The 14,502-nt window shown below is 40.7% G+C and overlaps 1 protein-coding gene across 2 annotated transcripts in view; it reads right to left on the bottom strand.

The window, feature by feature from the left end:
* adamts17 (ADAM metallopeptidase with thrombospondin type 1 motif, 17) overlaps nt 1-14,502 on the bottom strand; it is an 82,347-nt gene that overhangs the window by 14,066 nt on the left and 53,779 nt on the right. For both annotated transcript variants that reach the window (XM_061875608.1, XM_061875604.1), the window contains 5 exons: nt 8,035-8,185; nt 7,855-7,956; nt 7,646-7,791; nt 4,689-4,858; nt 2,442-2,569 (listed from right to left, as the gene is read on the bottom strand). In XM_061875608.1, coding sequence (XP_061731592.1) covers nt 2,442-2,569; nt 4,689-4,858; nt 7,646-7,791; nt 7,855-7,956; nt 8,035-8,185 — 697 coding nt within the window. The remainder of the gene's footprint in view (nt 1-2,441; nt 2,570-4,688; nt 4,859-7,645; nt 7,792-7,854; nt 7,957-8,034; nt 8,186-14,502) is intronic.

Below are 14,502 nucleotides of genomic sequence, written 5' to 3'. Positions count from 1 at the left end.
GAATGCATAACATATAGACTCCTATCTTTCATGAAGACAAGAATATAAGTTGGTGTATTACCTGATTCTGATGACTTGCATTGATTGGAATCAGACGTCCACGTTTTCAAATGGAGGAGAAAAAAGTTCCTCTTTTCTGTCTAATACCACATGAAAGTAGTTGGTTTTTGGCATCTTGTTTGTCCAGCTTCCATATTCGTTTTTAAACACTATACAAGAAATACATTGGCAGCAAACTCCGTAGTTTGCTAGCTTGTTTGCGCTGGCTTTCGGAGACTCTTATTTTGTTAGCGCAGGCGCAATGGAGCGGCGCTTTTATTGTGAAGACAGGAACTGTGCGATCAGTCTTTAGGCTTTTGACGGGAAGTACGGTTGAAATAAAAAGTGTCTTTTTTCCTTTACACTTTTTATTGATTGATTGAAACTTTTATTAGTATATTGCACAGTACAGTACATATTATTAGTAGATAGTACAGTACAGTACATATTATTAGTAGATAGTACAGTACAGTACATATTCCATACAATTGACCACTAAATGGTAACACCCCAATAAGTTTGTCAACATGTTTAAGTCGGGTTTTACGTACCACGGTCATGTGACCGCCTGGCTCTGTTTGATTGGTCCAAGGTCACCAGTAACTGCATGTGATTGGTGAAACGCAGGCATGCGTGGATTCTACGTTGAAGGTCTGTCATTAACCAAAACAAACATTAATAGATCGATAAAAAAGTAGCGAGCTTAATGTAGATAAATGGAACGGAGTAACAGTAGCGTTTCTTCTCTATAAATATACTCAAGTAAAAGTAAAAGTATGTTGCATAAAAACTACTCGTAGAAGTACAATTTATCCCAAAAGTTACTCAAGTAAATGTAACGGAGTAAATGTAGCGCGTTACTACCCACCTCTGGTTACAACTGGTATTTAGTTACAACTGATACTTGGCTACAACTGGTATTTAGTTACAACTGATATTTAGTTACAACTGGTACTTGGCTACAACTGGTATTTAGTTACAACTGATAGTTACAACTGATACTTAGTTATAACTGGTAGTTATTGACGCCTGATATTTAGTTACAACTGGTACTTAGTTACAACTGGTAGTTATTGACGCCGGAATTTAGTTACAACTGGTACTTAGTTACAACTGGTAGTTATTGACGCCTGATATTTAGTTACAACTGATACTTAGTTATGACTGGTAGTTATTGACGCCTGATATTTAGTTACAACTGGTACTTAGTTACAACTCAGGGAGAGCATGTCCCAAATTCCAAGCTGCTGTTTTGAGGCATGATAAAAAAATGTATGCACTTTGTGACTTCAATAATAATATGGCAGTGCCATGTTGGCATTTTTGTATATATCGGTATCGGTTGATATCGGAATCGGTAATTAAGAGTTGGACAATATCGGAATATCGGATATCGGCAAGAAAGCCATTATCGGACATCTCCAGTCTAAATGCCAAATATTGGCGCCGATAATTGGTACAACCTATAATCAATCAATCAATCAATCAATGTTTACTTATATAGCCCTAAATCACTAGTGTCTCAAAGGGCTGCACAAACCACTACGACATCCTCGGTAGGCCCACATAAGGGCAAGGAAAACTCACACCCAGTGGGACGTCGGTGACAATGATGACTATGAGAACCTTGGAGAGGAGGAAAGCAATGGATGTCGAGCGGGTCTAACATGATACTGTGAAAGTTCAATCCATAATGGATCCAACACAGTCGCGAGAGTCCAGTCCAAAGCGGATCCAACACAGCAGCGAGAGTCCCGTTCACAGCGGAGCCAGCAGGAAACCATCCCAAGCGGAGGCGGATCAGCAGCGCAGAGATGTCCCCAGCCGATACACAGGCGAGCAGTACATGGCCACCGGATCGGACCGGACGAGATGAAAGAAGGCCGTTTTAGTAACGCTTTTAATGTGTGCCTCAAAGGAGAGAGTTGGGTCGAAGATAATACCCAGATTCTTTACCGTGTCGCCTTGTTTAATTGTTTGGTTGTCAAATGTTAGAGTTGTATTATTAAATAGAGTTCGGTGTCTAGCAGGACCGATAATCAGCATTTCCGTTTTTTTTGGCGTTGAGTTGCAAAAAGTTAGCGTATTTTTGAAGCTGACATCATCATGCTCTCACAACAGACTCCGCCCACTGCGAAACAATGCCCCAGGACCTCTTCTCTCAACATCTGTGACTTCAGGCCCCGCCGCCCTTCTTTAGCTGCGCGCAAATTCTCAGGTTTCTTCAACATGCGCGTGAAGAAAGTAGGTCAAAGAGAGCGTGTTGTTCTGAAAATGACATCCACGTTGGATTGTGGACACGCATTGTCACGCTGGTGACTTGTTCCAGATGTGATGTCCTTCCCCGAGAGTGTGTGTGTGTGTGTGTGTGTGTGTGCTGAGCTAGCACTTGTAGCTCATACCTGACACCTGCCGTTGACACACAGGTCCGACTCGTATGGTCCACACGCTGTGCCGTCCATCACTCGTTCGGCCATCAGAACCGGAACGTCCTGACCCACTGGAGTACAGAACAACACGCAGGGCTTCTCTAAAAGCGCACACACACGCACGCGCGCACACACACACACACACACACACACACACACACACACACACACACACACACACACACACACACACACACACACACACACACACACACACACACACACACACACAAAAACAAACTCGTGTGAACTTGACTGCAGGACGACATGGGTTGGACATGCTTGTGACTAGGGATGGGTACCGTTCACATTTGAATCGATACTGTACCGATTCCTGGTATCTGGGAATCAATACCGGTACTCAACGGTACCAATTTTTAGTACTTTTTGTTAATAAGCATCAATTGTTTTTGATAATGAAATCACATTTTTTATTGCAACATTTAAAATTTTAGCTGACTATGATAACTGATATCCAGTTGTTATTATCACATTTCTGAGTCTCTATTGCAGTTGCTAGTCCAAGTCGTCAGATGGCAGTGGTGTATAGTTTGCTGTCTGTTGCACCCTACAAAGTGTTAATACTGTAAGTATAGTCCTCATTATCCACCAGCTGTTTCATTGTACCGTGCATCTTAGCCATCCATCCATTTTCTACCGCTTGTCCCTTTTGGGGTAGCGGGGGGTGCTGGAGCCTATCTCAGCTGCATTCGGGCGGGAAGCGGGGTACACCCTGGACAAGTCGCCACCTCATCACAGGGCCAACACAGACAGAGAAGGCCAGCAACGTGGTGGGAGTGGAGCTGGACTCTCTGGCGGTGGTGTCAGAGACAAGAAGTGCAGCAAAACTCCTAGTCATTATAGACAACAACAACTCCTAGCCATTATGGACAACAACAACTCCTAGTCATTATAGACAACAACAACTCCTAGTCATTATAGACAACAACAACTCCTAGTCATTATAGACAACAACAACTCCTAGCCATTATGGACAACAACAACTCCTAGTCATTATAGACAACAACAACTCCTAGTCATTATAGACAACAACAACTCCTAGCCATTATGGACAACAACAACTCCTAGTCATTATAGACAACAACAACTCCTAGTCATTATAGACAACAACAACTCCTAGTCATTATAGACAACAACAACTCCTAGCCATTATGGACAACAACAACTCCTAGCCATTATGGACAACACCTCCCACCCACTACACTCGGACCTTGCGGAGAGAAGGAGCACGTTCAGTGGAAGGCTCAGACTCCCTAAATGCAACACGGAACCACACAGGAGGTCCTTCATACGGACAGCCATCAGACTGTATAATGTATATGTTCCTTGACTGCACTTAAATGTAGAATATATGTAGAATATATTTATACTATTCATATATTATATATATAATATATGTTATATATTATTCATTATTATTATTGTTTATTGTGAGCGAACTGTGGTGCTGAATTTCCCCCAGGGATCAATAAAGTACTTTCTATTCGATTCTATTCTAGACAGACAACATTCACACTCACATTCACACACTAGGGACCATTTAGTGTTGCCAATCAACCTATCCCCAGGTGCATGTCTCTGGAGGTGGGAGGGGCCTATCCCCAGGTGCATGTCCTCTGAGGTGGGAGGGGCCTATCCCCAGGTGCATGTCTTTGGAGGTGGGAGGGGCCTATCCCCAGGTGCATGTCTTTGGAGGTGGGAGGAAGCCGGAGTACCCGGAGGGAACCCACGCAGTCACGGGGAGAACATGCAAACTCCACACAGAAAGATCCCGAGCCCAGGATTGAACCCAGGACTACTCAGGACCTTCGTATTGTGAGGCAGACGCACTAACCCCTGTTCACCCATGCTCTTAGCGTTAGTTTTTATTAACAAATTTGAAGGTGTCAAAATTCATTGTAACGTCGCTATTGCTTTTAGTAGCAATAGCAAAGCCAAAGTGTATTAGAATCAAGCTTGCACATTTTTTAAAAAATTTGGAGCCTTACTTTACTTTTTGAGTCAATTACTTTGTTGGCAGTGAATATTGCAACATGACTTAGAGGTAAATTGGCTGAATCGGTAACCGGAAGTGACATCACGCGCAAACCTGGCCTCGTCGGATTTTACGTGAATCGGACGGACCAGTGGGATTCGGCCCGTGCCAAAAAAAAAGCGCCGGATTCGGTACCCATCCCTACGCGTGCGTGTACACGTTACCATCGTTGATGATGGCCGTCAGCATGGCGCTCTTCTTCTTGCTGGCGTGACGGTCATAGGATAAACACTGAAGGTCTCTGAAGCTTGGCGCCCCCTTGGGGCAGGGAGGACCCTCGCAGGCTTTGTGCTCTACGCTGGCCTTCTGACACTGCTGACCTCCTGGACCTGGACTGCGCACACACACACACACACACACACACACACACACACACACACACACGCACACACAAGCCAGGGATGCACAGACGAACACACCTTGTTGTTGGTATTTAGACATGTCCTCAAATATAAAACAAATAACTATACAGCGGAACCTCTATTTACGAACCATTTTATCTGTGGATTTCTCGGTTTACGAACTTTTAGACCGAGCCAAATATGCCTCTGTGTGTGAACTATGTCTCTGTGTATATCTAGCAACTATGAAATTATAAAATTATGTTGCTGAATAGACAATATGTCCAATAATTGTGGCACAGGCGATATGACCTAAAAATAATATATACAATTTTTTCCACAAGGAATTAAATACACCATTTTTCCCCCTACTTTTTAAAGAAACCAATCAATACAAACGACAGAAATATAAATAGTTTTGCTTTTATTTGATGAAAATTAGTAGTTTGAAATGACAATGTTTGACGCATACACTAGATTTTACTCTCAGCAAAATTTTATGCGTATGTTGTTTTTCTTTTTAGACCAGATATAAATTGTACTTTTTATGCAATCATTTTCAAACAACTAAATTAAGGGAACCCTTAAATCATTAATTTTTTGTCCTGCTGGCAGCCATTTTGTGAAGCCGGCTTCGTACCACAGCAAGTTTTTAATTGTGATTACAGCAGACTTTTCCGGAAAAATATTTACTTCTCATTTCAGTGCACACAAACACACTGCCTCCCTCCCTTCTCCTTCCGTGTCGACTCCTTTGCCGACGTTAATGAACTGTAAGGGGATTTAAGTGATTATTATTGTAGCAATACGGTTGATAAATGTAAGTATTTTTTGTGATTTCTGATCGTTTCGTCAGGGCACCATCAGGACTTCATTGTGTGTGCGTGCGTTGGCAGAGCAGCGCATACAGCACAGTTCAGCTTGTCGCTGTGGTTTGCATTAGATTGTTAATAAAGAGATAATCAATCAATCAATGTTTACTTATACAGCCTTAAATCACAAGTGTCTCAAAGGGCTGCACAAGCCACAATGACAGTCAACTAAACACCTTGTTGTTTTTGTTTAGTAAACAGTATCGAATAAAACTTTATATTGTGTTTAAAGCAGGGGTCACCAACCTTTTTGAAACCAAGAGCTACTTCTTGGGTACTGATTAATGCCAAGGGCTACCAGTTTGATACACACTTCAATAAATGACCAGAAATAGCCAATTTGCTCAATTTACCTTTAATAAATAAACCTATATGTATAAAAAAAATGGGTGTTTCTGTGTGTCATTCCGTCGTACGTTTTTTTTCTTTTTACGGAAGGTTTTTTGTAGAGAATAAATGATGAAAAAAACACTTAATTGAACGGTTTGAAAAAGGAGAAAACAGGAAAAAAATTCAAATTAAATTTCGCCTCTTTAAAATTCAACCGAAAAAAAAAGAGGAGAAAAACTAGCTAATTTGAATCTTTTTGAAACAATTTAAAAAATAATTTATGGAACATCATTAGTAATTTTTCCTGATTAAGATTAATTTTAGAATTTTATCACATTTAAATATGTTAAAATCCAATCAGCATTTTGTTAGAATATATAAAAAATTGGACCAAGCTATATTTTTAACAAAGACAAATCATTATTTCTTCTAGATTTTAAAGAAATGTTTTTTTTAAATAAATTCAAAAGACTTTGAAATAAGATTTAAATTTGATTCTAAAGATTTTCTAGATTTGCCTGAATAATTTTTTTGAATTTTAATCATAATAAGTTTGAAGAAATATTTCACAAATATTCTTTGTCGAAAAAACAGAAGCTAAATTGAAGAATTAAATTATAATGTATTTATTATTCTTTCCACTAAAAAAATACATTTACTTGAACATTGATTTAAATTGTCAGGAAAGAAGAGGAAGGAATTTCAAAGGTAAAACCGTATATGTGTTTAAAAAAAATGTAAAACGTAAAAAATGTGTTTACATTTTTTTTTAAGGTTGTACTTTTTCTCTAAAATTGTCTTTCTGAAAGTTATAAGAAGCAAAGTGAAACAAATAATTGAATTTATTTAAACAAAAAGAAGACTAAGTCTTTAAAATATTTTCTTGGATTTTCAAATTCTATTTGAGTTTTGTCTCTTTGAGAAATAAAAATGTGGAACAAAGCGAGACCAGCTTGCTAGTAAATAAATACAATTCAAAAAATAGAGGCAGCTCACTGGTAAGTGCTGCTATTTGAGCTATTTTTAGAACAGGCCAGCGGGCGACTCATCTGGTCCTTACGGGCACCGCGTTGGTGACCCCTGATTTAAAGCGTACAAACCTTCTCTAAAATGTGGACTTTTGCCGAGGCTAGAACCCATTTTTCAATCAATCAATCAATCAATGTTTACTTATATAGCCCTAAATCACTAGTGTCTCAAAGGGCTGCACAAACCACCACGACATCCTCGGTAGGCCCACATAAGGGCAAGGAAAACTCACACCCAGTGGGACGTCGGTGACAATGATGACTATGAGAACCTTGGAGAGGAGGAAAGCAATGGATGTCGAGCGGGTCTAACATGATACTGTGAAAGTTCAATCCACAATGGATCCAACACAGTCGCGAGAGTCCAGTCCAAAGCGGATCCAACACAGCAGCGAGAGTCCCGTTCACAGCGGAGCCAGCTTTTCATGTTCACATTGTTTCTTGTGGAGAAGTTTGCTTTACTATACAAACCTTTCTATTTATGGACCATGGTCAAGAAGCAATCATTAACGTTCCACTTGATAAAACACGCACACACAGGGGTACATACGGAGGGTTGTCACACTTCCTCTGTCTGAAGCGGACTCCAGTAGCACAGGTGCGGCTGCACATGCTCCATTGACTCCATGGACTCCAGTCTCCGTCCACATGCTGAGGGATGGGGGTTTTACTCACACACTCCCCCGCCCTGCACCACTGACACACACAAACTCAGAGTCAGCAGTCATGTCTCTGCGCTGATGAGCGTGCACTTAACACCTTGTCTGGTCCACACTCGGTTCCATCCAAAGGGGGGTCCAGTTTGGTCTTGCATATGGGGTCCCCCTCCAGCAGACACCACAGGCCAGTGCACATCAGATGCTGCAAAACACGTAACGCGTCGCCGGGGGCCACATGAAAGAGATGAAGAGGGGGGGGAAAAAGGGTAGCGAGGGGTACCTCCATGTCGGAGCAGAAGGTGGTGTTGGCTCCGAACAGGATCTGGCACTGTTCGTCCACGCTGTAGTGCATCCCGGGAAGCTTGGGGGGCAAGCGGACCTGGTAGCGACTCCTGGGGTCCGTGTGCAGCAGACAGCCGCTGGATTTGGACCTGATGATGACATCACACGCCGTCGATCAACAACCTCGACGAGAAAGACGTCTGACAATGTGATGTGTCAAAACTGTAATCATAGTGTGTGAAGGGGCGAATGTGGAAATACTGTCAAAGCGCTTTGGGCTCCTTAAAAAGCGCTAAAGTACAACCCATTAACCATTTTACCATAGTAACGGTAGCACACTTATGGATTATTATTGACCCCCTTGGTACACACTGCAGTTAAGTCAAGGAGTTGTGACACAGCAAAAGTTAACAGGCACTTGCGTTAGTATTTGAAAGTATTAAAAACAGTACTATGTGAAGGAATTACTGTAGAAACAGTTAGACAGCAGTGTTAGTCTGTTAATGAGTTGATGCATATGTAAATGAGTTACCGAGCCAATATGTAAATGAGCAAGTCGTATCATGTTAAATGTTATTGAATTTACACCGTGCATAATTGATGTATGCAAATGAGTTAGAGAGTTCCGGGACGTGTGGAAATGTGCTAATGAATGACACGCGATAATGAGTTGGAGACAGCAATGCTAATTTGTCAATGACAGTGTGTACTCTATGTTACGGACCATAGGGCGCACCACATTATAAAGTGCACAGCCGATGAACAGGTCACGTCAGGTCTATTTTCATACAAAAGGCGCCCCATATTATAGGGCCCTTTTTTTTTTTTTTTTCTAAATGGAAAACTCTTCCTTGTGGTCTACATGTAATGGTGGTTCTTTGGACAAAATGTTGCATAAATGATGTTTTACAGATCATCGTCAAGCCCCTTTCTGACATTCACTTCAGGACGTGCCGTTTTGTGGACAGTCTTATTGACGTGGCTCACCTTCGTCACGGTCTTTTATCCGTCATCTTTGTTGGAGCGTGCAAGAATGGCAGTGGAAAAAGTGTCAAAAGATGGAGCTAACAGTTTTAACGACATTCAGACTTTACTTAAACCAATAACGGAGCGGCATCTCCTTATCCGTGGCTCACTAGTGCAATAACAACGCTGGAAATGTGTCCCGTGAAAAACCGTCCGACCGGAACTCTCAAATAACTAAAGTACCTTGGGTGAATAATGTATGCTCACTACACCGGTATGTTTTAGCGCTTTCATGGCGAGTTTACTGACAGATATACTGTATTTTTCGAACTATAAGTCGCAGTTTTTTTTCATAGTTTGGCCGGGGGTGTGACTTATACTCAGGAGCGACTTATGTGGGAAATTATTAACACATTACCGTAAAATATCAAATAATATTATTTAGCCCATTCACGTAAGAGACTAGACGTATAAGATTTAATCGGATCTAGCAACTAGGAGTGACAGATTGTTTGGTAAACTAGTAGCATGTTCTATATGTTATAGTTATTTGAATGACTCTTATCATAATATCTTACGTTAACATACCAGGCACTGTCACGCCAAATTTCTTCTCCCTACAAAACCCCCCCCCATTTAATTCCGGGGTCATGATTAATACAGACGTTTTGTTAACGCTATATTATAAACAAATTTAAAAAACAATTTACAAACTCAAGCTATGGGATGACATAAGAGGAAACGTGACCCCGGAAGTAAATGCGTCATCCCATAGCTTGTGTTTGTAAATAGTTTTTACATTTTTTTTATAATATAGCGTTAACAAAACGTCTGTATTTTTATAATATAGCGTTATATTTTTATAATATAGCGTTAACAAAACGTCTGTATTAATCATGACCCCGGAAGTAAATCGGGGGGGAAGAAATTTGGCGTGACAGCACCTTCTCAGTTGGTTATTTATGCGTCATATAACGTACACTTATTCAGCCTGTTGTTCACTATTCTTTATTTATTTTAAATTGATTTTCAAATGTCTATTCTTGGTGTCGGGTTTTATCAACTACATTTACCCCAAAAAGGTGACTTATATATGTTTTTTTCCTTCTTTATTGTGCTTTTTCGGCGGGTGCGACTTATACTCCGGAGCGACTTATACTCGGAAAAATACGGTAATTAAGAACTTTACACTACTTTATATTAGAAAATGGCAACAGCGGAGGCTGAATGTACCATAACAAGAAGATACAGAAAAAGAAGAAGCTTATCGCCACGGACTACAAATGCGGAAGCGCGCAATTTTTCAGGATTTATGAAGATCCCAAATACAGATCAGCAGGTACCAGAAGGTAAGAAAAGTTGCTTTTGCATAATATTGGGAAACAAAACACCAGACAATATGTCTTACCTTATACACACACTATAATTATGCACAGTACAACCCATCAAGCAATGCTGCTTCATAGCTTACCCAAGTCGTACTAAAAACATTTTTGTAGATTTTTGAGCGCCGTGTGTAATGTTCTATATTTTCAATAGAACATATATCATTTTGGTGTTGTTTACTTGAGTCATATTGCAGTCTACACACATCTCTTATGTGTGAGTGCCATCTACTGGTCACACTCATCATTTCAACATGTACCAAATAAAATAGCTTCGAAGTCTGTGAGCCCAATCCAGATTTTCCCATACATTAGGCGCACTGTCAAGTTTTGAGAAAATGAAAGGATTTCAAGTGGTCCGAAAAATACGGTAAATGTTTAAATGAATCAGCTATATCATGTTGACATGAAAATGGGTTAGGAATTGTGTTATTGATATGTTTAAATGAGTTACAGACAGTAAATCACAGATACGTTTGAGAATGTTAATGAGTTAGATGCAGTAATGAGTTGGAGACAGTGGTGCTAACACACAATCTAACTCATTTGCATATTTACACAAATGTGTAAATATGTAAGTGAGTTGGCTATAATACAGCCCACATGTACTGTACATGAGTTAGCGATCATTATGTAAATAACAGAATTGATGTCAATATGTAAATGAACTGGATGTAGTAGTGGTAATATGGAAATGAGTTTGAGACAGTTCTAATATGTAAATGAGTTGGAGACAGTGTGTTAATATGTAGTGAATTAGTGAAGTGAATTATATTTATGTAGCGCTTTTCTCTAGTGATTCAAAGCGCTTTATATTGTGAAAGCCAATATCGAAGTTACATTTTTAAACCAGCGTGGGTGTCACTGGGAGCAGGTGGGTAAAGTGTCGCGCCTAAGGACACAACGGCAGTGACGAGGATGGCAGAAGCGGGGATCGAACATGGAACCCTCAAGTTGCTGGCACGGCCGCTCTACCAACCGAGCTATATCTCTATATGTAAATGAGTTCGACCTGGCAGTGTCAATATGTAAATGAGTTAGCTATAATATGTTAATATTTAAATGGTTAACAAAGTGTGTTATTGTTTGTGAGTTACAGACAGTTGGCTGATTTATAAGTCGTGTGAATTAATTAAAGGCAGTATGTGGTAATAAGTAAATGAGTTTGTTACATCATCATGTTATTAATATAAAGAAATGTTTACATATAATTATTTTCATTAGTTAGATGCAGTAATGAGTCGGAGACAGCAGTGCTGACACACTCTCTACAACTCATTTGCATATTTACACACTGTGTGCAAATATGCAAATGAGTCGACTACAGACCAGTCATCGTGGAAATGAGTTAGCAATCATGTAAATTACAGGCTGTGTGTCAATATGTAAATGAGGTGAATGTGTGGTTATGATATGTAAATGAGTTTGAGACAACAGTGCAATTTTTTAAATTGCTAGGAGATAGTGCGTTAAAATGTGAATGAGTTAGACCTACAGGCGGATCGGTGCGGCGTCTTCAGTAATGCGGACGTTGTACCGGTCCGTTGTGGTGAAGAAGGAGCTGAGCCGGAAGGCAAAGCTCTCAATTTACCGGTCGATCTACGTTCCCATCCTCACCTATGGTCATGAGCTTTGGGTCATGACCGAAAGGATAAGATCACGGGTACAAGCGGCCGAAATGAGTTTCCTCCGCCGTGTGGCGGGGCTCTCCCTTAGAGATAGGGTGAGAAGCTCTGCCATCCGGGAGGAACTCAAAGTAAAGCCGCTGCTCCTCCACATCGAGAGGAGCCAGATGAGGTGGTTCGGGCATCTGGTCAGGATGCCACCCGAACGCCTCCCTAGGGAGGTGTTTAGGGCACGTCCAACCGGTAGGAGGCCACGGGGAAGACCCAGGACACGTTGGGAAGACTATGTCTCCCGGCTGGCCTGGGAACGCCTCGGGATCCCCCGGGAAGAGCTAGACGAAGTGGCTGGGGAGAGGGAAGTCTGGGTAACCCTGCTTAGGCTGTTGCCCCCGCGACCCGACCTCGGATAAGCGGAAGATGATGGATGGATGGATGGATAGTAGGGTCAATATGTCAATGAGTTAGACAGCAGTTTAAGTTTGTTAATGAGTTATATGGGCGGTATAGCTCGGTTGGTAGAGTGGCCGTGCAAGCAACTTGAGTGTTGCAGGTTCGATTCCCGCTTCCGCCATATTAGTTACTGCCGTTGTGTCCTAGGGCAAGACACTTGACCCACCTGCTCCCAGTGCCACCCACACTGCTTTAAATGTAACTTAGATATTGGGTTTCACTATATAAAGCGCTTTGAGTCACTAGAGAAAAGCGCTATATAAATATAATTCACTTCACTTATACAGGGCGTTATTGCACATGTAAATGTAAGCAAATTAATTACCATGCCAGTATGTGATTGAGTTAACTATATAACGTTAATATGTAATTGATGTGTCGTTCCATCCATCCATTTTCTACTGCTCGTCCCTTTTAGGGTCACAGACCATTCCCTAATATGTAAATAATTAAGACACGTGCGAATATGTTAATGAGTTTGATGCAGCAATGAATTGGACACGGCAGTGCTAATATGCAAATTACAGTGTGTAAATATGCAAATTAGCTCACTTGCATTTTAATATGTATTTAACTTACACAGTGTGTTATTGATGTATGGAAATGAGTAAGAGACAGCTCGCTATGTGTAAATGACGTGTGAATATGTTAGACGTCTGTAACTCATTTACATATTTACATAATGTGTGTTATATGTGAATGATTTGGCTATCGTACAGTGTGTCAATATGTAAAAGAGCTGGATGTAATAGTGGTAATATGTAAATGAGTTCAAGACTGCAGTGCTAATTTGTAAATGGTGTTAAAATGCAAATGAGTTGGACGTAGTAGTGTTAATATGTAAATGAGTTAAACAGCGGCGCTAATTTGTAAACGTGTTGGAGACAGCGTGTTAAAAAGCAAATGTGGTAAACCTAGTAGTTTTACAAGACTTAAAAGCAGTGAAGTTGGCACGATGTGTAATTCCTAGATAAAAAAAAAAATACAATGATTTTCGAATCTTTTTCAACTTATATTCAATTGAATAGACTGTAAAGAAAATATATTTAATGTTCGAACGGAGAAACTTAGAATCGTTAACTTAGAATTTAATGCCAGCAACACATTGCAAAAAAGTTGAAACAGGGACATTTTTACCACTGTGTTACATGGCCTTTCCTTTTATCAACACAATTTTTGAAGCTTTTCGGATGGAATTCTTTCTCATTCTTGCTTGATGTACAGCTTAAGTTGTCCGGGGTCTCCGTTGAGGTATTTTAGGCTTCATATTGCGCCGACTACAGGCAGGCCAGTCTAGTACCCGCACTCTTTTACTATGAGGACATGCTGTTGTAACACATGGCTTGGCATTGTCTTGCTGAAATAAGCAGGGGCGTTCATGTTAACGTTGCTTGGATGGCAACATATGTTGCTCCAAAACCTGTATGTACCTTTCAGCATTAATGGTGCCTTCACAGATGTGTAAGTTAGCCATGCCTTGGGCACTAATACACCCCCATACCATCACACATGCTGGCTTTTACACTTTGTGACTAGAACAATCCGGATGGTTCTTTTCCTCATTGTTCCGAAGGACACAACGTCCACAGTTTCCATTAACAATTTGAAATGTGGACTCGTCAGACCAAAGAACACTTTTCCACTTTGCATCAGTCCATCTTAGATGAGCTCGGGCCCAGCGAAGACGGCTGCGTTTCTGGGTGTTGTTGATAAATGGCTTTCGCTTTGCATAATACAGTTTTAACTTGCACTTACAGATGTAGTGACAAACTGTAGTTACTGACAGTGGTTTTCTGAAGTGTTCCTGAGTCCATGTGGTGATATCCTTTACACACCGATGTAGCTTTTTGATGCAAGGTCTGTAATATCATCGCTTACGTGCAATGATTTCTCCAGATTTTCTGAACCTTTTGATGATATTACGGACCGTAGATGTTGAAATCCCTCAATTCCTTACAATAGCTGGTTGAGAAATGTTGTTCTTAAACAAATTTGTTCACAAAGTGGTGACCCTCACCCCATCCTTGTTTGTGAATGACT

Source organism: Nerophis ophidion, linkage group LG02 (genome assembly GCF_033978795.1).
Source record: "Nerophis ophidion isolate RoL-2023_Sa linkage group LG02, RoL_Noph_v1.0, whole genome shotgun sequence".
In the NCBI taxonomy this organism is placed as follows: domain Eukaryota; kingdom Metazoa; phylum Chordata; class Actinopteri; order Syngnathiformes; family Syngnathidae; genus Nerophis; species Nerophis ophidion.
The sequence above is the reverse complement of the archived record's forward strand: the minus strand, read 5'-3'. Positions and strand labels throughout refer to the sequence as shown.